At 37.2% G+C, this 24,161-nt stretch overlaps 10 protein-coding genes and 5 pseudogenes across 10 annotated transcripts; 5 read left to right on the top strand and 10 right to left on the bottom strand.

The window, feature by feature from the left end:
- Nucleotides 1-1,729: 1,729 nt before the first annotated feature.
- On the bottom strand, nucleotides 1,730-2,452 carry LOC148600383 (histone H2A-like). Its single transcript, XM_088558606.1, has one exon. It carries the CDS (start codon nucleotides 2,383-2,385, stop codon nucleotides 2,008-2,010), a length of 378 nt encoding a protein of 125 aa, XP_088414732.1. The 5' UTR covers nucleotides 2,386-2,452; the 3' UTR covers nucleotides 1,730-2,007.
- A 187-nt stretch (nucleotides 2,453-2,639) lies between these two features.
- Nucleotides 2,640-3,017, top strand: LOC148600382 (histone H2B pseudogene; annotated as a pseudogene).
- Nucleotides 3,018-3,656: 639 nt separating this feature from the next.
- LOC148600381 (histone H4) lies at nucleotides 3,657-4,160 on the bottom strand. The gene has a single exon (XM_088559069.1). The coding sequence runs from the start codon at nucleotides 4,008-4,010 to the stop codon at nucleotides 3,699-3,701; it is 312 nt and encodes a 103-aa protein (XP_088415195.1). The 5' UTR covers nucleotides 4,011-4,160; the 3' UTR covers nucleotides 3,657-3,698.
- Nucleotides 4,161-6,639: 2,479 nt separating this feature from the next.
- Nucleotides 6,640-7,419, bottom strand: LOC148600380 (histone H2A-like). Its single transcript, XM_088558257.1, has one exon. The coding sequence runs from the start codon at nucleotides 7,350-7,352 to the stop codon at nucleotides 6,975-6,977; it is 378 nt and encodes a 125-aa protein (XP_088414383.1). The 5' UTR covers nucleotides 7,353-7,419; the 3' UTR covers nucleotides 6,640-6,974.
- Nucleotides 7,420-7,606: 187 nt separating this feature from the next.
- On the top strand, nucleotides 7,607-7,984 carry LOC148600379 (histone H2B pseudogene; annotated as a pseudogene).
- A 639-nt stretch (nucleotides 7,985-8,623) lies between these two features.
- On the bottom strand, nucleotides 8,624-9,127 carry LOC148600378 (histone H4). Its single transcript, XM_088559071.1, has one exon. It carries the CDS (start codon nucleotides 8,975-8,977, stop codon nucleotides 8,666-8,668), a length of 312 nt encoding a protein of 103 aa, XP_088415197.1. The 5' UTR covers nucleotides 8,978-9,127; the 3' UTR covers nucleotides 8,624-8,665.
- Nucleotides 9,128-11,552: 2,425 nt separating this feature from the next.
- Nucleotides 11,553-12,385, bottom strand: LOC148600377 (histone H2A-like). The gene has a single exon (XM_088558086.1). It carries the CDS (start codon nucleotides 12,316-12,318, stop codon nucleotides 11,941-11,943), a length of 378 nt encoding a protein of 125 aa, XP_088414212.1. The 5' UTR covers nucleotides 12,319-12,385; the 3' UTR covers nucleotides 11,553-11,940.
- Nucleotides 12,386-12,572: 187 nt separating this feature from the next.
- LOC148600376 (histone H2B pseudogene) lies at nucleotides 12,573-12,950 on the top strand (annotated as a pseudogene).
- A 639-nt stretch (nucleotides 12,951-13,589) lies between these two features.
- Nucleotides 13,590-14,093, bottom strand: LOC148600375 (histone H4). The gene has a single exon (XM_088558032.1). The coding sequence runs from the start codon at nucleotides 13,941-13,943 to the stop codon at nucleotides 13,632-13,634; it is 312 nt and encodes a 103-aa protein (XP_088414158.1). The 5' UTR covers nucleotides 13,944-14,093; the 3' UTR covers nucleotides 13,590-13,631.
- A 2,680-nt stretch (nucleotides 14,094-16,773) lies between these two features.
- LOC148600374 (histone H2A-like) lies at nucleotides 16,774-17,346 on the bottom strand. Its single transcript, XM_088558682.1, has one exon. The coding sequence runs from the start codon at nucleotides 17,277-17,279 to the stop codon at nucleotides 16,902-16,904; it is 378 nt and encodes a 125-aa protein (XP_088414808.1). The 5' UTR covers nucleotides 17,280-17,346; the 3' UTR covers nucleotides 16,774-16,901.
- A 187-nt stretch (nucleotides 17,347-17,533) lies between these two features.
- LOC148600373 (histone H2B pseudogene) lies at nucleotides 17,534-17,911 on the top strand (annotated as a pseudogene).
- A 639-nt stretch (nucleotides 17,912-18,550) lies between these two features.
- Nucleotides 18,551-19,054, bottom strand: LOC148600372 (histone H4-like). Its single transcript, XM_088559763.1, has one exon. The coding sequence runs from the start codon at nucleotides 18,902-18,904 to the stop codon at nucleotides 18,593-18,595; it is 312 nt and encodes a 103-aa protein (XP_088415889.1). The 5' UTR covers nucleotides 18,905-19,054; the 3' UTR covers nucleotides 18,551-18,592.
- A 2,425-nt stretch (nucleotides 19,055-21,479) lies between these two features.
- On the bottom strand, nucleotides 21,480-22,313 carry LOC148600371 (histone H2A-like). The gene has a single exon (XM_088558509.1). The coding sequence runs from the start codon at nucleotides 22,244-22,246 to the stop codon at nucleotides 21,869-21,871; it is 378 nt and encodes a 125-aa protein (XP_088414635.1). The 5' UTR covers nucleotides 22,247-22,313; the 3' UTR covers nucleotides 21,480-21,868.
- Nucleotides 22,314-22,500: 187 nt separating this feature from the next.
- On the top strand, nucleotides 22,501-22,878 carry LOC148600370 (histone H2B pseudogene; annotated as a pseudogene).
- Nucleotides 22,879-23,517: 639 nt separating this feature from the next.
- LOC148600369 (histone H4) lies at nucleotides 23,518-24,021 on the bottom strand. Its single transcript, XM_088559073.1, has one exon. It carries the CDS (start codon nucleotides 23,869-23,871, stop codon nucleotides 23,560-23,562), a length of 312 nt encoding a protein of 103 aa, XP_088415199.1. The 5' UTR covers nucleotides 23,872-24,021; the 3' UTR covers nucleotides 23,518-23,559.
- Nucleotides 24,022-24,161: the final 140 nt, after the last annotated feature.

Here is a 24,161-nt window from a genome sequence, read left to right as displayed (position 1 = left end):
AAAAAAATATTATGATAAAAAAAAATAACGAATAAAAAGTATCAGAAAAAAAAATGACATTAGTCTTTGATAATTTTATATGAAGAAAAGGAAAAAGTTAATATAGATGTAATAATAGAATTTTTAAACATAAAGGGAAGGTGTTTCCATGGACAGAGATACACTTACATTCATATATGAACACATATTTATTAAAAAAAAATTACCACGAAATGCATGAAAGTTGCACACAACGATTACATTTTTATTCCAAATGTATAAATGGAATGAGTTCATGTGTATTGTAAATCCGTCAACGCTATGACGAGAAAGCAATTTGGTCTATTGAAATCACATTTTATGAAAAATAGATAGAGAATATTTGTACACGTATAAACTTATACAAAATATGTGAGATAAAAACTTTTTCGGAAAGGGAAAGATGGTTGTTGAACGGTATGCCTTTATTTATTAGGCGCAATTACTTGGTGTTTTCTAGGTACAGACAGGTGTAAAAAAAAAATGGATGTGTTACATTTTTTATTCGTGTATTATTAGACTGGATTACATATCAACTTAAAAATCTTTTTTTGAAGATTTGTGTGGCCCTTAAAAGGGCCGTTTTCATAATGTGAAAAGTCACACATTAAGCACGTTCTCCGCGAATTCTGCGTGCAAGCTGAATGTCCTTGGGCATGATTGTGACTCTCTTGGCGTGGATGGCGCACAAGTTGGTGTCTTCAAAAAGACCGACCAAGTAAGCTTCACTAGCTTCCTGGAGTGCCATGACGGCGGAGCTCTGGAATCTGAGATCAGTTTTGAAGTCCTGAGCGATTTCTCTGACTAATCTCTGGAATGGGAGTTTTCTGATGAGAAGCTCGGTGCTCTTTTGATATCTTCTGATTTCTCTCAATGCGACAGTTCCAGGTCTGTATCTGTGTGGTTTCTTGACTCCTCCAGTAGCGGGTGCGCTCTTACGAGCAGCCTTAGTTGCCAGTTGTTTCCTTGGAGCCTTTCCTCCGGTGGACTTACGAGCGGTTTGCTTTGTACGAGCCATTACGAACGATGTATGATTTCAATAACCGAACGGTGATAATACTGTAGCCTTGAGGGTCGGCTTTTGTCGTCGTATAAATTTGACAAGCAAGTTCATTATTGGTCGGTCGAAGCAATAAAACTCACTGTGATTGGTTATCATTCAGGTAATTTCATTGGAGGAATTGGGAAAACTTTCAATCCACCATTCTATTCATGTTTGAGCTTTGATGACATGTTATCAAGATTATCAAAAACAATTACATAAAAAGTTAATTAGATTCACCAACTTACATCTGAATTCACTCACAATTAGTCACATTTCTGTAGCAATTAGTACATACTATTACTACAAGCATTTATCATGGTTTTTACAAAAAATATTTTAGTAACAAACTAATTCTAAAAAATACAAATTATTTTTTTAAGAATCTATTTATCTTGTGTGCAATAGTTATAGTACGTGGTAAATGGGAAATTGATTCTCTTTGAATTAGTACTCCATTCTACTTTTCATCGAGAACTAGCCTGCATAAAACACATACTTAAAATGAGTTATATGGACTCGCGTTAGTAAACATACAACCCACAGGAAAATGCACGGATAAGTATATGCACATTTAGTAGAGGGCCAGAATTCTACACACACAACAGATAACTGAAACTCTACGATGCCCTCGCGTGGCTGCGTTTTTTAACGTTGTTTATTTTTTTTTTTTTTTTTATTTTTTTTATATTTTTTGTTTTTGTTTTTGTGAAATGCATATTAATTCTTGAATTGCATAGTTATTGTGTATAGTAATACACGTATTTATGTCCGGCCGAAAAAAAAGGCATATAGGGAAGCTGAGGGAGTGGGGGGGGGGGTGGTTATAAACTTAGTTTTAGTTGTTTTATAGTGCAAGTACACACATCAATTTAAGAATCTTTTTGAAAAGTGTTGGTGGCCCTGAAAAGGGCCGTTATATCCGATAGTTCAAAGAACTAAATTATTTATTTTGCAGCCTTTTGAGTCTTCTTGGGCAATAGAACTGCCTGGATGTTTGGCAGTACGCCACCCTGGGCAATGGTGACACCGGAGAGCAGTTTGTTCAGTTCCTCGTCGTTCCTGATGGCCAGCTGGAGGTGACGGGGGATGATTCTGCTCTTCTTGTTGTCACGGGCAGCATTACCTGCCAATTCCAAAACTTCAGCGGCCAAATATTCCATAACAGCGGCGAGATAAACAGGGGCTCCAGCGCCTACCCTCTCTCCATAGTTGCCTTTCCTCAATAGTCTGTGGATACGACCGACAGGGAACTGAAGTCCAGCACGGGACGACCTGCTCTTGGCCTTAGATTTGGCTTTGCCTCCCTTTCCACGTCCAGACATATTGTATTATTTGTGAATTGTTCAGTTTCAAATAAATAAACGTAATACTTAAAATATGCAATTTTCCATTTATAGATGCAAACGGATTGGAATGATATCATATGTATGAACCAATCAGTATCACTGTTCTGGCTTGTACTTGGTGTTTTCCGCGAGGTTCGCGCAAACATAATTTCAATCCACTTGGTCGTTTTAAATTGAAATTAGACCGAACTAGTGGGTATTATTCACTGTGTTATTATCAGAGAGTAAATATGCCGCCTAAAGCAACTGGATCAAAAGGAGCAAAGAAGGCCGTGACCAAGACGAAAGCTGCACGTGCCGGAGGTGACAAGAAAAGGAAGAGAAGGAGAAGGGAGTCTTATGGAATCTACATCTACAAAGTTCTCCGACAAGTCCATCCGGACACTGGTGTCTCTTCAAAGGCAATGTCAATCATGAACAGTTTTGTCAATGATATCTTTGAGAGAATCGCCGCCGAGGCTTCGCGTCTGGCTCACTACAATAAAAGATCAACTATTACATCTCGGGAGATTCAGACTGCTGTACGTCTTCTGTTGCCGGGAGAATTAGCCAAGCACGCTGTTAGCGAAGGGACCAAAGCCGTCACAAAGTACACCAGCAGCAAATAAACTTGCAGTGACGGTCTTCATACTTAACGGCCCTTTTCAGGGCCACCAAAATCTTTCAAAAAGATTCTTATGTTGATACGTTGCAAAACTGTTTATACTCTGAACTTGAATAAGAACAAATGCACACAGAAATCGTATAATCAGAAAAATAAGACTGAAAAGATTTCTTCGCCGTAGAATCAACTCCTTTACATATGAAAGCCACGCATCTAATAAGTTGATTACAAGTCAGGCTCAATAAAATAAATATGATTTCTTTCAAAAAGTGTAGATAGTTACGATACATGTACAGATGTTTGAATTTTTTAATTGAAAATAATAAAATCGGCGGTAAAAGTACATTAGCGTTCACCTTACTACAACGAAATGTGTGAAATCGACACTGAACACTACTCACTAATCGGCATGTGCAATACACAGTCTTAGTCAATAGTTGTTTTTTTTGAGCAGTTTTAATAGTGAATGTTGTTGTACATAGATATGTTTTTTCTTGGGTGTCTACTGTGCAGTGATTTATAACAATAAAATGATAAACATTATTCTCAAAATGTTATTGTTGTATGCCATGGGTGTTTTAATTAGAGAAGTTATTTGCTGCATATAACATCAATATCAGAATCTTTTTGAAATATTTTGGTGGCCCTGAAAAGGGCCGTTGTTGTTATTTCTAATGGAAGCTGCTCAACCTCCGAAGCCGTACAGAGTGCGTCCTTGTCTCTTCAGGGCATAGACGACATCCATAGCTGTGACAGTTTTTCTCTTGGCATGCTCGGTGTAGGTGACTGCATCACGAATTACATTTTCCAAGAAAACTTTCAACACACCACGAGTCTCTTCATAGATAAGCCCAGAGATACGTTTGACACCACCTCTTCGTGCAAGACGACGGATAGCTGGTTTGGTGATACCTTGGATGTTATCACGCAAAACTTTCCTGTGTCGTTTGGCGCCTCCTTTTCCTAGTCCTTTACCTCCTTTACCGCGACCCGACATGGTAACTATGTAATAAAACTATATCGGTACATGATTGATGCCGGCAGGACAAAAATAATATATATAACTAGCGCGACCGTGATAGAAAGCCAATCAAGTATTTGTTAAGTAACTTTTCATTGGACAGTTTGTGTGTGACGAGGAATGGAATGTTTTGTAAGAAAGAAAAAAAGGGGGCTCAATTTTTCAAATATAGGAAATAATTCACGGCAAATAATAGACGTTTCACAAATCGTACACACAGACAACGCATGTTTAAACATGATTTATAAAACAACATAGTTATTTGCACATATGTGCAGATAACTTATAAGGCACATCGCCTTATAACTCAATGCATTGACATAAATTCGCATATATATATGTGTGTGTGTGTGTGTGTGCATGTAGCCGCTGTAAAACCACCAGGTCGCAGAATAATGCCAAATTTCTGTATTTCTTTCTGTTTCGATTATTTTAAAATAACAGAGAAAGCTTTTCAATATACTACTGTGTTGGAAGTCAGACTATTGACGGTCCTTTATACGGGGGAATTTATCCTATTTATTTTCTTTTTTCTTTTTATTTCATTGCAGTGAAGATCGGTGTCGGACTTTTCAATTATGAAAAGGTCCACTTAAATGCGAGCGAATGTCTGGATTGTGTATCCGGTGAGTGCACAGAATGCAAAAATAAAGCAAAAAAAAAATATTTATATATAACAAAAAAGTGATAATGATAATAAAAAATATATTGTGTTTATGGCTGAGCGAAATTCTCCGGTTCAGACTACAGGGCTTAAGGAATTTTATGAGGTGATAATTAAAATACTAAGGTATTATAGAGAATTGCTGAAAGGTGTGAGTAGTGCTAACTCTTAGTAACCGGCTTTACGTATTCACTTATACGGCCAATGTATAATGTGTTAAGATGTGTATTGTTCAGAAAGTAAACGCGAATTGACCCTTAAAAAGAAAAAAAAAATATTATGATAAAAAAAAATAACGAATAAAAAGTATCAGAAAAAAAAATGACATTAGTCTTTGATAATTTTATATGAAGAAAAGGAAAAAGTTAATATAGATGTAATAATAGAATTTTTAAACATAAAGGGAAGGTGTTTCCATGGACAGAGATACACTTACATTCATATATGAACACATATTTATTAAAAAAAAATTACCACGAAATGCATGAAAGTTGCACACAACGATTACATTTTTATTCCAAATGTATAAATGGAATGAGTTCATGTGTATTGTAAATCCGTCAACGCTATGACGAGAAAGCAATTTGGTCTATTGAAATCACATTTTATGAAAAATAGATAGAGAATATTTGTACACGTATAAACTTATACAAAATATGTGAGATAAAAACTTTTTCGGAAAGGGAAAGATGGTTGTTGAACGGTATGCCTTTATTTATTAGGCGCAATTACTTGGTGTTTTCTAGGTACAGACAGGTGTAAAAAAAAAATGGATGTGTTACATTTTTTATTCGTGTATTATTAGACTGGATTACATATCAACTTAAAAATCTTTTTTTGAAGATTTGTGTGGCCCTTAAAAGGGCCGTTTTCATAATGTGAAAAGTCACACATTAAGCACGTTCTCCGCGAATTCTGCGTGCAAGCTGAATGTCCTTGGGCATGATTGTGACTCTCTTGGCGTGGATGGCGCACAAGTTGGTGTCTTCAAAAAGACCGACCAAGTAAGCTTCACTAGCTTCCTGGAGTGCCATGACGGCGGAGCTCTGGAATCTGAGATCAGTTTTGAAGTCCTGAGCGATTTCTCTGACTAATCTCTGGAATGGGAGTTTTCTGATGAGAAGCTCGGTGCTCTTTTGATATCTTCTGATTTCTCTCAATGCGACAGTTCCAGGTCTGTATCTGTGTGGTTTCTTGACTCCTCCAGTAGCGGGTGCGCTCTTACGAGCAGCCTTAGTTGCCAGTTGTTTCCTTGGAGCCTTTCCTCCGGTGGACTTACGAGCGGTTTGCTTTGTACGAGCCATTACGAACGATGTATGATTTCAATAACCGAACGGTGATAATACTGTAGCCTTGAGGGTCGGCTTTTGTCGTCGTATAAATTTGACAAGCAAGTTCATTATTGGTCGGTCGAAGCAATAAAACTCACTGTGATTGGTTATCATTCAGGTAATTTCATTGGAGGAATTGGGAAAACTTTCAATCCACCATTCTATTCATGTTTGAGCTTTGATGACATGTTATCAAGATTATCAAAAACAATTACATAAAAAGTTAATTAGATTCACCAACTTACATCTGATGTCACTCACAATTAGTCACATTTCTGTAGCAATTAGTACATACTATTACTACAAGCATTTATCATGGTTTTTACAAAAAATATTTTAGTAACAAACTAATTCTAAAAAATACAAATTATTTTTTTAAGAATCTATTTATCTTGTGTGCAATAGTTATAGTACGTGGTAAATGGGAAATTGATTCTCTTTGAATTAGTACTCCATTCTACTTTTCATCGAGAACTAGCCTGCATAAAACACATACTTAAAATGAGTTATATGGACTCGCGTTAGTAAACATACAACCCACAGGAAAATGCACGGATAAGTATATGCACATTTAGTAGAGGGCCAGAATTCTACACACACAACAGATAACTGAAACTCTACGATGCCCTCGCGTGGCTGCGTTTTTTAACGTTGTTTATTTTTTTTTTTTATTTTTTATTTTTTTTATATTTTTTGTTTTTGTTTTTGTGAAATGCATATTAATTCTTGAATTGCATAGTTATTGTGTATAGTAATACACGTATTTATGTCCGGCCGAAAAAAAAGGCATATAGGGAAGCTGAGGGAGTGGGGGGGGGGTGGTTATAAACTTAGTTTTAGTTGTTTTATAGTGCAAGTACACACATCAATTTAAGAATCTTTTTGAAAAGTGTTGGTGGCCCTGAAAAGGGCCGTTATATCCGATAGTTCAAAGAACTAAATTATTTATTTTGCAGCCTTTTGAGTCTTCTTGGGCAATAGAACTGCCTGGATGTTTGGCAGTACGCCACCCTGGGCAATGGTGACACCGGAGAGCAGTTTGTTCAGTTCCTCGTCGTTCCTGATGGCCAGCTGGAGGTGACGGGGGATGATTCTGCTCTTCTTGTTGTCACGGGCAGCATTACCTGCCAATTCCAAAACTTCAGCGGCCAAATATTCCATAACAGCGGCGAGATAAACAGGGGCTCCAGCGCCTACCCTCTCTCCATAGTTGCCTTTCCTCAATAGTCTGTGGATACGACCGACAGGGAACTGAAGTCCAGCACGGGACGACCTGCTCTTGGCCTTAGATTTGGCTTTGCCTCCCTTTCCACGTCCAGACATATTGTATTATTTGTGAATTGTTCAGTTTCAAATAAATAAACGTAATACTTAAAATATGCAATTTTCCATTTATAGATGCAAACGGATTGGAATGATATCATATGTATGAACCAATCAGTATCACTGTTCTGGCTTGTACTTGGTGTTTTCCGCGAGGTTCGCGCAAACATAATTTCAATCCACTTGGTCGTTTTAAATTGAAATTAGACCGAACTAGTGGGTATTATTCACTGTGTTATTATCAGAGAGTAAATATGCCGCCTAAAGCAACTGGATCAAAAGGAGCAAAGAAGGCCGTGACCAAGACGAAAGCTGCACGTGCCGGAGGTGACAAGAAAAGGAAGAGAAGGAGAAGGGAGTCTTATGGAATCTACATCTACAAAGTTCTCCGACAAGTCCATCCGGACACTGGTGTCTCTTCAAAGGCAATGTCAATCATGAACAGTTTTGTCAATGATATCTTTGAGAGAATCGCCGCCGAGGCTTCGCGTCTGGCTCACTACAATAAAAGATCAACTATTACATCTCGGGAGATTCAGACTGCTGTACGTCTTCTGTTGCCGGGAGAATTAGCCAAGCACGCTGTTAGCGAAGGGACCAAAGCCGTCACAAAGTACACCAGCAGCAAATAAACTTGCAGTGACGGTCTTCATACTTAACGGCCCTTTTCAGGGCCACCAAAATCTTTCAAAAAGATTCTTATGTTGATACGTTGCAAAACTGTTTATACTCTGAACTTGAATAAGAACAAATGCACACAGAAATCGTATAATCAGAAAAATAAGACTGAAAAGATTTCTTCGCCGTAGAATCAACTCCTTTACATATGAAAGCCACGCATCTAATAAGTTGATTACAAGTCAGGCTCAATAAAATAAATATGATTTCTTTCAAAAAGTGTAGATAGTTACGATACATGTACAGATGTTTGAATTTTTTAATTGAAAATAATAAAATCGGCGGTAAAAGTACATTAGCGTTCACCTTACTACAACGAAATGTGTGAAATCGACACTGAACACTACTCACTAATCGGCATGTGCAATACACAGTCTTAGTCAATAGTTGTTTTTTTTGAGCAGTTTTAATAGTGAATGTTGTTGTACATAGATATGTTTTTTCTTGGGTGTCTACTGTGCAGTGATTTATAACAATAAAATGATAAACATTATTCTCAAAATGTTATTGTTGTATGCCATGGGTGTTTTAATTAGAGAAGTTATTTGCTGCATATAACATCAATATCAGAATCTTTTTGAAATATTTTGGTGGCCCTGAAAAGGGCCGTTGTTGTTATTTCTAATGGAAGCTGCTCAACCTCCGAAGCCGTACAGAGTGCGTCCTTGTCTCTTCAGGGCATAGACGACATCCATAGCTGTGACAGTTTTTCTCTTGGCATGCTCGGTGTAGGTGACTGCATCACGAATTACATTTTCCAAGAAAACTTTCAACACACCACGAGTCTCTTCATAGATAAGCCCAGAGATACGTTTGACACCACCTCTTCGTGCAAGACGACGGATAGCTGGTTTGGTGATACCTTGGATGTTATCACGCAAAACTTTCCTGTGTCGTTTGGCGCCTCCTTTTCCTAGTCCTTTACCTCCTTTACCGCGACCCGACATGGTAACTATGTAATAAAACTATATCGGTACATGATTGATGCCGGCAGGACAAAAATAATATATATAACTAGCGCGACCGTGATAGAAAGCCAATCAAGTATTTGTTAAGTAACTTTTCATTGGACAGTTTGTGTGTGACGAGGAATGGAATGTTTTGTAAGAAAGAAAAAAAGGGGGCTCAATTTTTCAAATATAGGAAATAATTCACGGCAAATAATAGACGTTTCACAAATCGTACACACAGACAACGCATGTTTAAACATGATTTATAAAACAACATAGTTATTTGCACATATGTGCAGATAACTTATAAGGCACATCGCCTTATAACTCAATGCATTGACATAAATTCGCATATATATATGTGTGTGTGTGTGTGTGTGCATGTAGCCGCTGTAAAACCACCAGGTCGCAGAATAATGCCAAATTTCTGTATTTCTTTCTGTTTCGATTATTTTAAAATAACAGAGAAAGCTTTTCAATATACTACTGTGTTGGAAGTCAGACTATTGACGGTCCTTTATACGGGGGAATTTATCCTATTTATTTTCTTTTTTCTTTTTATTTCATTGCAGTGAAGATCGGTGTCGGACTTTTCAATTATGAAAAGGTCCACTTAAATGCGAGCGAATGTCTGGATTGTGTATCCGGTGAGTGCACAGAATGCAAAAATAAAGCAAAAAAAAAATATTTATATATAACAAAAAAGTGATAATGATAATAAAAAATATATTGTGTTTATGGCTGAGCGAAATTCTCCGGTTCAGACTACAGGGCTTAAGGAATTTTATGAGGTGATAATTAAAATACTAAGGTATTATAGAGAATTGCTGAAAGGTGTGAGTAGTGCTAACTCTTAGTAACCGGCTTTACGTATTCACTTATACGGCCAATGTATAATGTGTTAAGATGTGTATTGTTCAGAAAGTAAACGCGAATTGACCCTTAAAAAGAAAAAAAAAATATTATGATAAAAAAAAATAACGAATAAAAAGTATCAGAAAAAAAAATGACATTAGTCTTTGATAATTTTATATGAAGAAAAGGAAAAAGTTAATATAGATGTAATAATAGAATTTTTAAACATAAAGGGAAGGTGTTTCCATGGACAGAGATACACTTACATTCATATATGAACACATATTTATTAAAAAAAAATTACCACGAAATGCATGAAAGTTGCACACAACGATTACATTTTTATTCCAAATGTATAAATGGAATGAGTTCATGTGTATTGTAAATCCGTCAACGCTATGACGAGAAAGCAATTTGGTCTATTGAAATCACATTTTATGAAAAATAGATAGAGAATATTTGTACACGTATAAACTTATACAAAATATGTGAGATAAAAACTTTTTCGGAAAGGGAAAGATGGTTGTTGAACGGTATGCCTTTATTTATTAGGCGCAATTACTTGGTGTTTTCTAGGTACAGACAGGTGTAAAAAAAAAATGGATGTGTTACATTTTTTATTCGTGTATTATTAGACTGGATTACATATCAACTTAAAAATCTTTTTTTGAAGATTTGTGTGGCCCTTAAAAGGGCCGTTTTCATAATGTGAAAAGTCACACATTAAGCACGTTCTCCGCGAATTCTGCGTGCAAGCTGAATGTCCTTGGGCATGATTGTGACTCTCTTGGCGTGGATGGCGCACAAGTTGGTGTCTTCAAAAAGACCGACCAAGTAAGCTTCACTAGCTTCCTGGAGTGCCATGACGGCGGAGCTCTGGAATCTGAGATCAGTTTTGAAGTCCTGAGCGATTTCTCTGACTAATCTCTGGAATGGGAGTTTTCTGATGAGAAGCTCGGTGCTCTTTTGATATCTTCTGATTTCTCTCAATGCGACAGTTCCAGGTCTGTATCTGTGTGGTTTCTTGACTCCTCCAGTAGCGGGTGCGCTCTTACGAGCAGCCTTAGTTGCCAGTTGTTTCCTTGGAGCCTTTCCTCCGGTGGACTTACGAGCGGTTTGCTTTGTACGAGCCATTACGAACGATGTATGATTTCAATAACCGAACGGTGATAATACTGTAGCCTTGAGGGTCGGCTTTTGTCGTCGTATAAATTTGACAAGCAAGTTCATTATTGGTCGGTCGAAGCAATAAAACTCACTGTGATTGGTTATCATTCAGGTAATTTCATTGGAGGAATTGGGAAAACTTTCAATCCACCATTCTATTCATGTTTGAGCTTTGATGACATGTTATCAAGATTATCAAAAACAATTACATAAAAAGTTAATTAGATTCACCAACTTACATCTGATGTCACTCACAATTAGTCACATTTCTGTAGCAATTAGTACATACTATTACTACAAGCATTTATCATGGTTTTTACAAAAAATATTTTAGTAACAAACTAATTCTAAAAAATACAAATTATTTTTTTAAGAATCTATTTATCTTGTGTGCAATAGTTATAGTACGTGGTAAATGGGAAATTGATTCTCTTTGAATTAGTACTCCATTCTACTTTTCATCGAGAACTAGCCTGCATAAAACACATACTTAAAATGAGTTATATGGACTCGCGTTAGTAAACATACAACCCACAGGAAAATGCACGGATAAGTATATGCACATTTAGTAGAGGGCCAGAATTCTACACACACAACAGATAACTGAAACTCTACGATGCCCTCGCGTGGCTGCGTTTTTTAACGTTGTTTATTTTTTTTTTTATTTTTTATTTTTTTTATATTTTTTGTTTTTGTTTTTGTGAAATGCATATTAATTCTTGAATTGCATAGTTATTGTGTATAGTAATACACGTATTTATGTCCGGCCGAAAAAAAAGGCATATAGGGAAGCTGAGGGAGTGGGGGGGGGGTGGTTATAAACTTAGTTTTAGTTGTTTTATAGTGCAAGTACACACATCAATTTAAGAATCTTTTTGAAAAGTGTTGGTGGCCCTGAAAAGGGCCGTTATATCCGATAGTTCAAAGAACTAAATTATTTATTTTGCAGCCTTTTGAGTCTTCTTGGGCAATAGAACTGCCTGGATGTTTGGCAGTACGCCACCCTGGGCAATGGTGACACCGGAGAGCAGTTTGTTCAGTTCCTCGTCGTTCCTGATGGCCAGCTGGAGGTGACGGGGGATGATTCTGCTCTTCTTGTTGTCACGGGCAGCATTACCTGCCAATTCCAAAACTTCAGCGGCCAAATATTCCATAACAGCGGCGAGATAAACAGGGGCTCCAGCGCCTACCCTCTCTCCATAGTTGCCTTTCCTCAATAGTCTGTGGATACGACCGACAGGGAACTGAAGTCCAGCACGGGACGACCTGCTCTTGGCCTTAGATTTGGCTTTGCCTCCCTTTCCACGTCCAGACATATTGTATTATTTGTGAATTGTTCAGTTTCAAATAAATAAACGTAATACTTAAAATATGCAATTTTCCATTTATAGATGCAAACGGATTGGAATGATATCATATGTATGAACCAATCAGTATCACTGTTCTGGCTTGTACTTGGTGTTTTCCGCGAGGTTCGCGCAAACATAATTTCAATCCACTTGGTCGTTTTAAATTGAAATTAGACCGAACTAGTGGGTATTATTCACTGTGTTATTATCAGAGAGTAAATATGCCGCCTAAAGCAACTGGATCAAAAGGAGCAAAGAAGGCCGTGACCAAGACGAAAGCTGCACGTGCCGGAGGTGACAAGAAAAGGAAGAGAAGGAGAAGGGAGTCTTATGGAATCTACATCTACAAAGTTCTCCGACAAGTCCATCCGGACACTGGTGTCTCTTCAAAGGCAATGTCAATCATGAACAGTTTTGTCAATGATATCTTTGAGAGAATCGCCGCCGAGGCTTCGCGTCTGGCTCACTACAATAAAAGATCAACTATTACATCTCGGGAGATTCAGACTGCTGTACGTCTTCTGTTGCCGGGAGAATTAGCCAAGCACGCTGTTAGCGAAGGGACCAAAGCCGTCACAAAGTACACCAGCAGCAAATAAACTTGCAGTGACGGTCTTCATACTTAACGGCCCTTTTCAGGGCCACCAAAATCTTTCAAAAAGATTCTTATGTTGATACGTTGCAAAACTGTTTATACTCTGAACTTGAATAAGAACAAATGCACACAGAAATCGTATAATCAGAAAAATAAGACTGAAAAGATTTCTTCGCCGTAGAATCAACTCCTTTACATATGAAAGCCACGCATCTAATAAGTTGATTACAAGTCAGGCTCAATAAAATAAATATGATTTCTTTCAAAAAGTGTAGATAGTTACGATACATGTACAGATGTTTGAATTTTTTAATTGAAAATAATAAAATCGGCGGTAAAAGTACATTAGCGTTCACCTTACTACAACGAAATGTGTGAAATCGACACTGAACACTACTCACTAATCGGCATGTGCAATACACAGTCTTAGTCAATAGTTGTTTTTTTTTAGCAGTTTTAATAGTGAATGTTGTTGTACATAGATATGTTTTTTCTTGGGTGTCTACTGTGCAGTGATTTATAACAATAAAATGATAAACATTATTCTCAAAATGTTATTGTTGTATGCCATGGGTGTTTTAATTAGAGAAGTTATTTGCTGCATATAACATCAATATCAGAATCTTTTTGAAATATTTTGGTGGCCCTGAAAAGGGCCGTTGTTGTTATTTCTAATGGAAGCTGCTCAACCTCCGAAGCCGTACAGAGTGCGTCCTTGTCTCTTCAGGGCATAGACGACATCCATAGCTGTGACAGTTTTTCTCTTGGCATGCTCGGTGTAGGTGACTGCATCACGAATTACATTTTCCAAGAAAACTTTCAACACACCACGAGTCTCTTCATAGATAAGCCCAGAGATACGTTTGACACCACCTCTTCGTGCAAGACGACGGATAGCTGGTTTGGTGATACCTTGGATGTTATCACGCAAAACTTTCCTGTGTCGTTTGGCGCCTCCTTTTCCTAGTCCTTTACCTCCTTTACCGCGACCCGACATGGTAACTATGTAATAAAACTATATCGGTACATGATTGATGCCGGCAGGACAAAAATAATATATATAACTAGCGCGACCGTGATAGAAAGCCAATCAAGTATTTGTTAAGTAACTTTTCATTGGACAGTTTGTGTGTGACGAGGAATGGAATGTTTTGTAAGAAAGAAAAAAAGGGGGCTCAATTTTTCAAATATAGGAAATAATTCACGGCAAATAATAGACGTTTCACAAATCGTACACACAGACAACGCATGTTTAAACATGATTTATAAAACAACATAGTTATTTGCACATATGTGCAGATAACTTATAAGGCACATCGCCTTATAACTCAATGCATTGACATAAATTCGCATATATATATGTGTGTGTGTGTGTGTGCATGTAGCCGCTGTAAAACCACCAGGTCGCAGAATAATGCCAAATTTCTGTATTTCTTTCTGTTTCGATTATTTTAAAATAACAGAGAAAGCTTTTCAATATACTACTGTGTTGGAAGTCAGACTATTGACGGTCCTTTATACGGGGGAATTTATCCTATTTATTTTCTTTTTTCTTTTTATTTCATTGCAGTGAAGATCGGTGTCGGACTTTTCAATTATGAAAAGGTCCACTTAAATGCGAGCGAATGTCTGGATTGTGTATCCGGTGAGTGCACAGAATGCAAAAATAAAGCAAAAAAAAAATATTTATATATAACAAAAAAGTGATAATGATAATAAAAAATATATTGTGTTTATGGCTGAGCGAAATTCTCCGGTTCAGACTACAGGGCTTAAGGAATTTTATGAGGTGATAATTAAAATACTAAGGTATTATAGAGAATTGCTGAAAGGTGTGAGTAGTGCTAACTCTTAGTAACCGGCTTTACGTATTCACTTATACGGCCAATGTATAATGTGTTAAGATGTGTATTGTTCAGAAAGTAAACGCGAATTGACCCTTAAAAAGAAAAAAAAAATATTATGATAAAAAAAAATAACGAATAAAAAGTATCAGAAAAAAAAATGACATTAGTCTTTGATAATTTTATATGAAGAAAAGGAAAAAGTTAATATAGATGTAATAATAGAATTTTTAAACATAAAGGGAAGGTGTTTCCATGGACAGAGATACACTTACATTCATATATGAACACATATTTATTAAAAAAAAATTACCACGAAATGCATGAAAGTTGCACACAACGATTACATTTTTATTCCAAATGTATAAATGGAATGAGTTCATGTGTATTGTAAATCCGTCAACGCTATGACGAGAAAGCAATTTGGTCTATTGAAATCACATTTTATGAAAAATAGATAGAGAATATTTGTACACGTATAAACTTATACAAAATATGTGAGATAAAAACTTTTTCGGAAAGGGAAAGATGGTTGTTGAACGGTATGCCTTTATTTATTAGGCGCAATTACTTGGTGTTTTCTAGGTACAGACAGGTGTAAAAAAAAAATGGATGTGTTACATTTTTTATTCGTGTATTATTAGACTGGATTACATATCAACTTAAAAATCTTTTTTTGAAGATTTGTGTGGCCCTTAAAAGGGCCGTTTTCATAATGTGAAAAGTCACACATTAAGCACGTTCTCCGCGAATTCTGCGAGCAAGCTGAATGTCCTTGGGCATGATTGTGACTCTCTTGGCGTGGATGGCGCACAAGTTGGTGTCTTCAAAAAGACCGACCAAGTAAGCTTCACTAGCTTCCTGGAGTGCCATGACGGCGGAGCTCTGGAATCTGAGATCAGTTTTGAAGTCCTGAGCGATTTCTCTGACTAATCTCTGGAATGGGAGTTTTCTGATGAGAAGCTCGGTGCTCTTTTGATATCTTCTGATTTCTCTCAATGCGACAGTTCCAGGTCTGTATCTGTGTGGTTTCTTGACTCCTCCAGTAGCGGGTGCGCTCTTACGAGCAGCCTTAGTTGCCAGTTGTTTCCTTGGAGCCTTTCCTCCGGTGGACTTACGAGCGGTTTGCTTTGTACGAGCCATTACGAACGATGTATGATTTCAATAACCGAACGGTGATAATACTGTAGCCTTGAGGGTCGGCTTTTGTCGTCGTATAAATTTGACAAGCAAGTTCATTATTGGTCGGTCGAAGCAATAAAACTCACTGTGATTGGTTATCATTCAGGTAATTTCATTGGAGGAATTGGGAAAACTTTCAATCCACCATTCTATTCATGTTTGAGCTTTGATGACATGTTATCAAGATTATCAAAAACAATTACATAAAAAGTTAATTAGATTCACCAACTTACATCTGATGTCACTCACAATTAGTCACATTTCTGTAGCAATTAGTACATACTATTACTACAAGCATTTATCATGGTTTTTACAAAAAATATTTTAGTAACAAACTAATTCTAAAAAATACAAATTATTTTTTTAAGAATCTATTTATCTTGTGTGCAATAGTTATAGTACGTGGTAAATGGGAAATTGATTCTCTTTGAATTAGTACTCCATTCTACTTTTCATCGAGAACTAGCCTGCATAAAACACATACTTAAAATGAGTTATATGGACTCGCGTTAGTAAACATACAACCCACAGGAAAATGCACGGATAAGTATATGCACATTTAGTAGAGGGCCAGAATTCTACACATACAACAGATAACTGAAACTCTACGATGCCCTCGCGTGGCTGCGTTTTTTAACGTTGTTTATTTTTTTTTTTATTTTTTATTTTTTTTATATTTTTTGTTTTTGTTTTTGTGAAATGCATATTAATTCTTGAATTGCATAGTTATTGTGTATAGTAATACACGTATTTATGTCCGGCCGAAAAAAAAGGCATATAGGGAAGCTGAGGGAGTGGGGGGGTGGTTATAAACTTAGTTTTAGTTGTTTTATAGTGCAAGTACACACATCAATTTAAGAATCTTTTTGAAAAGTGTTGGTGGCCCTGAAAAGGGCCGTTATATCCGATAGTTCAAAGAACTAAATTATTTATTTTGCAGCCTTTTGAGTCTTCTTGGGCAATAGAACTGCCTGGATGTTTGGCAGTACGCCACCCTGGGCAATGGTGACACCGGAGAGCAGTTTGTTCAGTTCCTCGTCGTTCCTGATGGCCAGCTGGAGGTGACGGGGGATGATTCTGCTCTTCTTGTTGTCACGGGCAGCATTACCTGCCAATTCCAAAACTTCAGCGGCCAAATATTCCATAACAGCGGCGAGATAAACAGGGGCTCCAGCGCCTACCCTCTCTCCATAGTTGCCTTTCCTCAATAGTCTGTGGATACGACCGACAGGGAACTGAAGTCCAGCACGGGACGACCTGCTCTTGGCCTTAGATTTGGCTTTGCCTCCCTTTCCACGTCCAGACATATTGTATTATTTGTGAATTGTTCAGTTTCAAATAAATAAACGTAATACTTAAAATATGCAATTTTCCATTTATAGATGCAAACGGATTGGAATGATATCATATGTATGAACCAATCAGTATCACTGTTCTGGCTTGTACTTGGTGTTTTCCGCGAGGTTCGCGCAAACATAATTTCAATCCACTTGGTCGTTTTAAATTGAAATTAGACCGAACTAGTGGGTATTATTCACTGTGTTATTATCAGAGAGTAAATATGCCGCCTAAAGCAACTGGATCAAAAGGAGCAAAGAAGGCCGTGACCAAGACGAAAGCTGCACGTGCCGGAGGTGACAAGAAAAGGAAGAGAAGGAGAAGGGAGTCTTATGGAATCTACATCTACAAAGTTCTCCGACAAGTCCATCCGGACACTGGTGTCTCTTCAAAGGCAATGTCAATCATGAACAGTTTTGTCAATGATATCTTTGAGAGAATCGCCGCCGAGGCTTCGCGTCTGGCTCACTACAATAAAAGATCAACTATTACATCTCGGGAGATTCAGACTGCTGTACGTCTTCTGTTGCCGGGAGAATTAGCCAAGCACGCTGTTAGCGAAGGGACCAAAGCCGTCACAAAGTACACCAGCAGCAAATAAACTTGCAGTGACGGTCTTCATACTTAACGGCCCTTTTCAGGGCCACCAAAATCTTTCAAAAAGATTCTTATGTTGATACGTTGCAAAACTGTTTATACTCTGAACTTGAATAAGAACAAATGCACACAGAAATCGTATAATCAGAAAAATAAGACTGAAAAGATTTCTTCGCCGTAGAATCAACTCCTTTACATATGAAAGCCACGCATCTAATAAGTTGATTACAAGTCAGGCTCAATAAAATAAATATGATTTCTTTCAAAAAGTGTAGATAGTTACGATACATGTACAGATGTTTGAATTTTTTAATTGAAAATAATAAAATCGGCGGTAAAAGTACATTAGCGTTCACCTTACTACAACGAAATGTGTGAAATCGACACTGAACACTACTCACTAATCGGCATGTGCAATACACAGTCTTAGTCAATAGTTGTTTTTTTTGAGCAGTTTTAATAGTGAATGTTGTTGTACATAGATATGTTTTTTCTTGGGTGTCTACTGTGCAGTGATTTATAACAATAAAATGATAAACATTATTCTCAAAATGTTATTGTTGTATGCCATGGGTGTTTTAATTAGAGAAGTTATTTGCTGCATATAACATCAATATCAGAATCTTTTTGAAATATTTTGGTGGCCCTGAAAAGGGCCGTTGTTGTTATTTCTAATGGAAGCTGCTCAACCTCCGAAGCCGTACAGAGTGCGTCCTTGTCTCTTCAGGGCATAGACGACATCCATAGCTGTGACAGTTTTTCTCTTGGCATGCTCGGTGTAGGTGACTGCATCACGAATTACATTTTCCAAGAAAACTTTCAACACACCACGAGTCTCTTCATAGATAAGCCCAGAGATACGTTTGACACCACCTCTTCGTGCAAGACGACGGATAGCTGGTTTGGTGATACCTTGGATGTTTTCACGCAAAACTTTCCTGTGTCGTTTGGCGCCTCCTTTTCCTAGTCCTTTACCTCCTTTACCGCGACCCGACATGGTAACTATGTAATAAAACTATATCGGTACATGATTGATGCCGGCAGGACAAAAATAATATATATAACTAGCGCGACCGTGATAGAAAGCCAATCAAGTATTTGTTAAGTAACTTTTCATTGGACAGTTTGTGTGTGACGAGGAATGGAATGTTTTGTAAGAAAGAAAAAAAGGGGGCTCAATTTTTCAAATATAGGAAATAATTCACGGCAAATAATAGACGTTTCACAAATCGTACACACAGACAACGCATGTTTAAACATGATTTATAAAACAACATAGTTATTTGCACATATGTGCAGATAACTTATAAGGCACATCGCCTTATAACTCAATGCATTGACATAAATTCGCATATATATATGTGTGTGTGTGTGTGTGTGCATGTAGCCGCTGTAAAACCACCAGGTCGCAGAATAATGCCAAATTTCTGTATTTCTTTCTGTTTCGATTATTTTAAAATAACAGAGAAAGCTTTTCAATATACTACTGTGTTGGAAGTCAGACTATTGACGGTCCTTTATACGGGGGAATTTATCCTATTTATTTTCTTTTTTCTTTTTATTTCATTGCAGTGAAGATCGGTGTCGGACTTTTCAATTATGAAAAGGTCCACTTAAATGCGAGCGAATGTCTGGATTGTGTATCCGGTGAGTGCACAGAATGCAAAAATAAAGCAAAAAAAAAATATTTATATATAACAAAAAAGTGATAATGATAATAAAAAATATATTGTGTTTATGGCTGAGCGAAATTCTCCGGTTCAGACTACAGGGCTTAAGGAATTTTATGAGGTGATAATTAAAATACTAAGGTATTATAGAGAATTGCTGAAAGGTGTGAGTAGTGCTAACTCTTAGTAACCGGCTTTACGTATTCACTTATACGGCCAATGTATAATGTGTTAAGATGTGTATTGTTCAGAAAGTAAACGCGAATTGACCCTTAAAAAGAAAAAAAAAATATTATGATAAAAAAAAATAACGAATAAAAAGTATCAGAAAAAAAAATGACATTAGTCTTTGATAATTTTATATGAAGAAAAGGAAAAAGTTAATATAGATGTAATAATAGAATTTTTAAACATAAAGGGAAGGTGTTTCCATGGACAGAGATACACTTACATTCATATATGAACACATATTTATTAAAAAAAAATTACCACGAAATGCATGAAAGTTGCACACAACGATTACATTTTTATTCCAAATGTATAAATGGAATGAGTTCATGTGTATTGTAAATCCGTCAACGCTATGACGAGAAAGCAATTTGGTCTATTGAAATCACATTTTATGAAAAATAGATAGAGAATATTTGTACACGTATAAACTTATACAAAATATGTGAGATAAAAACTTTTTCGGAAAGGGAAAGATGGTTGTTGAACGGTATGCCTTTATTTATTAGGCGCAATTACTTGGTGTTTTCTAGGTACAGACAGGTGTAAAAAAAAAATGGATGTGTTACATTTTTTATTCGTGTATTATTAGACTGGATTACATATCAACTTAAAAATCTTTTTTTGAAGATTTGTGTGGCCCTTAAAAGGGCCGTTTTCATAATGTGAAAAGTCACACATTAAGCACGTTCTCCGCGAATTCTGCGTGCAAGCTGAATGTCCTTGGGCATGATTGTGACTCTCTTGGCGTGGATGGCGCACAAGTTGGTGTCTTCAAAAAGACCGACCAAGTAAGCTTCACTAGCTTCCTGGAGTGCCATGACGGCGGAGCTCTGGAATCTGAGATCAGTTTTGAAGTCCTGAGCGATTTCTCTGACTAATCTCTGGAATGGGAGTTTTCTGATGAGAAGCTCGGTGCTCTTTTGATATCTTCTGATTTCTCTCAATGCGACAGTTCCAGGTCTGTATCTGTGTGGTTTCTTGACTCCTCCAGTAGCAGGTGCGCTCTTACGAGCAGCCTTAGTTGCCAGTTGTTTCCTTGGAGCCTTTCCTCCGGTGGACTTACGAGCGGTTTGCTTTGTACGAGCCATTACGAACGATGTATGATTTCAATAACCGAACGGTGATAATACTGTAGCCTTGAGGGTCGGCTTTTGTCGTCGTATAAATTTGACAAGCAAGTTCATTATTGGTCGGTCGAAGCAATAAAACTCACTGTGATTGGTTATCATTCAGGTAATTTCATTGGAGGAATTGGGAAAACTTTCAATCCACCATTCTATTCATGTTTGAGCTTTGATGACATGTTATCAAGATTATCAAAAACAATTACATAAAAAGTTAATTAGATTCACCAACTTACATCTGATGTCACTCACAATTAGTCACATTTCTGTAGCAATTAGTACATACTATTACTACAAGCATTTATCATGGTTTTTACAAAAAATATTTTAGTAACAAACTAATTCTAAAAAATACAAATTATTTTTTTAAGAATCTATTTATCTTGTGTGCAATAGTTATAGTACGTGGTAAATGGGAAATTGATTCTCTTTGAATTAGTACTCCATTCTACTTTTCATCGAGAACTAGCCTGCATAAAACACATACTTAAAATGAGTTATATGGACTCGCGTTAGTAAACATACAACCCACAGGAAAATGCACGGATAAGTATATGCACATTTAGTAGAGGGCCAGAATTCTACACACACAACAGATAACTGAAACTCTACGATGCCCTCGCGTGGCTGCGTTTTTTAACGTTGTTTATTTTTTTTTTTATTTTTTATTTTTTTTATATTTTTTGTTTTTGTTTTTGTGAAATGCATATTAATTCTTGAATTGCATAGTTATTGTGTATAGTAATACACGTATTTATGTCCGGCCGAAAAAAAAGGCATATAGGGAAGCTGAGGGAGTGGGGGGGGGGGTGGTTATAAACTTAGTTTTAGTTGTTTTATAGTGCAAGTACACACATCAATTTAAGAATCTTTTTGAAAAGTGTTGGTGGCCCTGAAAAGGGCCGTTATATCCGATAGTTCAAAGAACTAAATTATTTATTTTGCAGCCTTTTGAGTCTTCTTGGGCAATAGAACTGCCTGGATGTTTGGCAGTACGCCACCCTGGGCAATGGTGACACCGGAGAGCAGTTTGTTCAGTTCCTCGTCGTTCCTGATGGCCAGCTGGAGGTGACGGGGGATGATTCTGCTCTTCTTGTTGTCACGGGCAGCATTACCTGCCAATTCCAAAACTTCAGCGGCCAAATATTCCATAACAGCGGCGAGATAAACAGGGGCTCCAGCGCCTACCCTCTCTCCATAGTTGCCTTTCCTCAATAGTCTGTGGATACGACCGACAGGGAACTGAAGTCCAGCACGGGACGACCTGCTCTTGGCCTTAGATTTGGCTTTGCCTCCCTTTCCACGTCCAGACATATTGTATTATTTGTGAATTGTTCAGTTTCAAATAAATAAACGTAATACTTAAAATATGCAATTTTCCATTTATAGATGCAAACGGATTGGAATGATATCATATGTATGAACCAATCAGTATCACTGTTCTGGCTTGTACTTGGTGTTTTCCGCGAGGTTCGCGCAAACATAATTTCAATCCACTTGGTCGTTTTAAATTGAAATTAGACCGAACTAGTGGGTATTATTCACTGTGTTATTATCAGAGAGTAAATATGCCGCCTAAAGCAACTGGATCAAAAGGAGCAAAGAAGGCCGTGACCAAGACGAAAGCTGCACGTGCCGGAGGTGACAAGAAAAGGAAGAGAAGGAGAAGGGAGTCTTATGGAATCTACATCTACAAAGTTCTCCGACAAGTCCATCCGGACACTGGTGTCTCTTCAAAGGCAATGTCAATCATGAACAGTTTTGTCAATGATATCTTTGAGAGAATCGCCGCCGAGGCTTCGCGTCTGGCTCACTACAATAAAAGATCAACTATTACATCTCGGGAGATTCAGACTGCTGTACGTCTTCTGTTGCCGGGAGAATTAGCCAAGCACGCTGTTAGCGAAGGGACCAAAGCCGTCACAAAGTACACCAGCAGCAAATAAACTTGCAGTGACGGTCTTCATACTTAACGGCCCTTTTCAGGGCCACCAAAATCTTTCAAAAAGATTCTTATGTTGATACGTTGCAAAACTGTTTATACTCTGAACTTGAATAAGAACAAATGCACACAGAAATCGTATAATCAGAAAAATAAGACTGAAAAGATTTCTTCGCCGTAGAATCAACTCCTTTACATATGAAAGCCACGCATCTAATAAGTTGATTACAAGTCAGGCTCAATAAAATAAATATGATTTCTTTCAAAAAGTGTAGATAGTTACGATACATGTACAGATGTTTGAATTTTTTAATTGAAAATAATAAAATCGGCGGTAAAAGTACATTAGCGTTCACCTTACTACAACGAAATGTGTGAAATCGACACTGAACACTACTCACTAATCGGCATGTGCAATACACAGTCTTAGTCAATAGTTGTTTTTTTTGAGCAGTTTTAATAGTGAATGTTGTTGTACATAGATATGTTTTTTCTTGGGTGTCTACTGTGCAGTGATTTATAACAATAAAATGATAAACATTATTCTCAAAATGTTATTGTTGTATGCCATGGGTGTTTTAATTAGAGAAGTTATTTGCTGCATATAACATCAATATCAGAATCTTTTTGAAATATTTTGGTGGCCCTGAAAAGGGCCGTTGTTGTTATTTCTAATGGAAGCTGCTCAACCTCCGAAGCCGTACAGAGTGCGTCCTTGTCTCTTCAGGGCATAGACGACATCCATAGCTGTGACAGTTTTTCTCTTGGCATGCTCGGTGTAGGTGACTGCATCACGAATTACATTTTCCAAGAAAACTTTCAACACACCACGAGTCTCTTCATAGATAAGCCCAGAGATACGTTTGACACCACCTCTTCGTGCAAGACGACGGATAGCTGGTTTGGTGATACCTTGGATGTTATCACGCAAAACTTTCCTGTGTCGTTTGGCGCCTCCTTTTCCTAGTCCTTTACCTCCTTTACCGCGACCCGACATGGTAACTATGTAATAAAACTATATCGGTACATGATTGATGCCGGCAGGACAAAAATAATATATATAACTAGCGCGACCGTGATAGAAAGCCAATCAAGTATTTGTTAAGTAACTTTTCATTGGACAGTTTGTGTGTGACGAGGAATGGAATGTTTTGTAAGAAAGAAAAAAAGGGGGCTCAATTTTTCAAATATAGGAAATAATTCACGGCAAATAATAGACGTTTCACAAATCGTACACACAGACAACGCATGTTTAAACATGATTTATAAAACAACATAGTTATTTGC

The sequence above is a fragment of the Perna viridis genome, chromosome 13, assembly GCF_037379345.1.
Source record: "Perna viridis isolate PV_CMFRI_1.1 ecotype Kerala chromosome 13, ASM3737934v1, whole genome shotgun sequence".
Lineage (NCBI taxonomy): Eukaryota > Metazoa > Mollusca > Bivalvia > Mytilida > Mytilidae > Perna > Perna viridis.
The sequence above is the reverse complement of the archived record's forward strand: the minus strand, read 5'-3'. Positions and strand labels throughout refer to the sequence as shown.

Excerpts from the sequence above, each read along its gene's own strand:
- LOC148600371 (XM_088558509.1), bottom strand. The coding sequence starts at position 22,246 with ATGTCTGGACGTGGAAAGGGAGGCAAAGCCAAATCTAAGGCCAAGAGC.
- LOC148600372 (XM_088559763.1), bottom strand. The coding sequence starts at position 18,904 with ATGTCGGGTCGCGGTAAAGGAGGTAAAGGACTAGGAAAAGGAGGCGCC.
- LOC148600380 (XM_088558257.1), bottom strand. The coding sequence starts at position 7,352 with ATGTCTGGACGTGGAAAGGGAGGCAAAGCCAAATCTAAGGCCAAGAGC.
- LOC148600374 (XM_088558682.1), bottom strand. The coding sequence starts at position 17,279 with ATGTCTGGACGTGGAAAGGGAGGCAAAGCCAAATCTAAGGCCAAGAGC.
- LOC148600383 (XM_088558606.1), bottom strand. The coding sequence starts at position 2,385 with ATGTCTGGACGTGGAAAGGGAGGCAAAGCCAAATCTAAGGCCAAGAGC.
- LOC148600377 (XM_088558086.1), bottom strand. The coding sequence starts at position 12,318 with ATGTCTGGACGTGGAAAGGGAGGCAAAGCCAAATCTAAGGCCAAGAGC.
- LOC148600378 (XM_088559071.1), bottom strand. The coding sequence starts at position 8,977 with ATGTCGGGTCGCGGTAAAGGAGGTAAAGGACTAGGAAAAGGAGGCGCC.
- LOC148600375 (XM_088558032.1), bottom strand. The coding sequence starts at position 13,943 with ATGTCGGGTCGCGGTAAAGGAGGTAAAGGACTAGGAAAAGGAGGCGCC.
- LOC148600381 (XM_088559069.1), bottom strand. The coding sequence starts at position 4,010 with ATGTCGGGTCGCGGTAAAGGAGGTAAAGGACTAGGAAAAGGAGGCGCC.
- LOC148600369 (XM_088559073.1), bottom strand. The coding sequence starts at position 23,871 with ATGTCGGGTCGCGGTAAAGGAGGTAAAGGACTAGGAAAAGGAGGCGCC.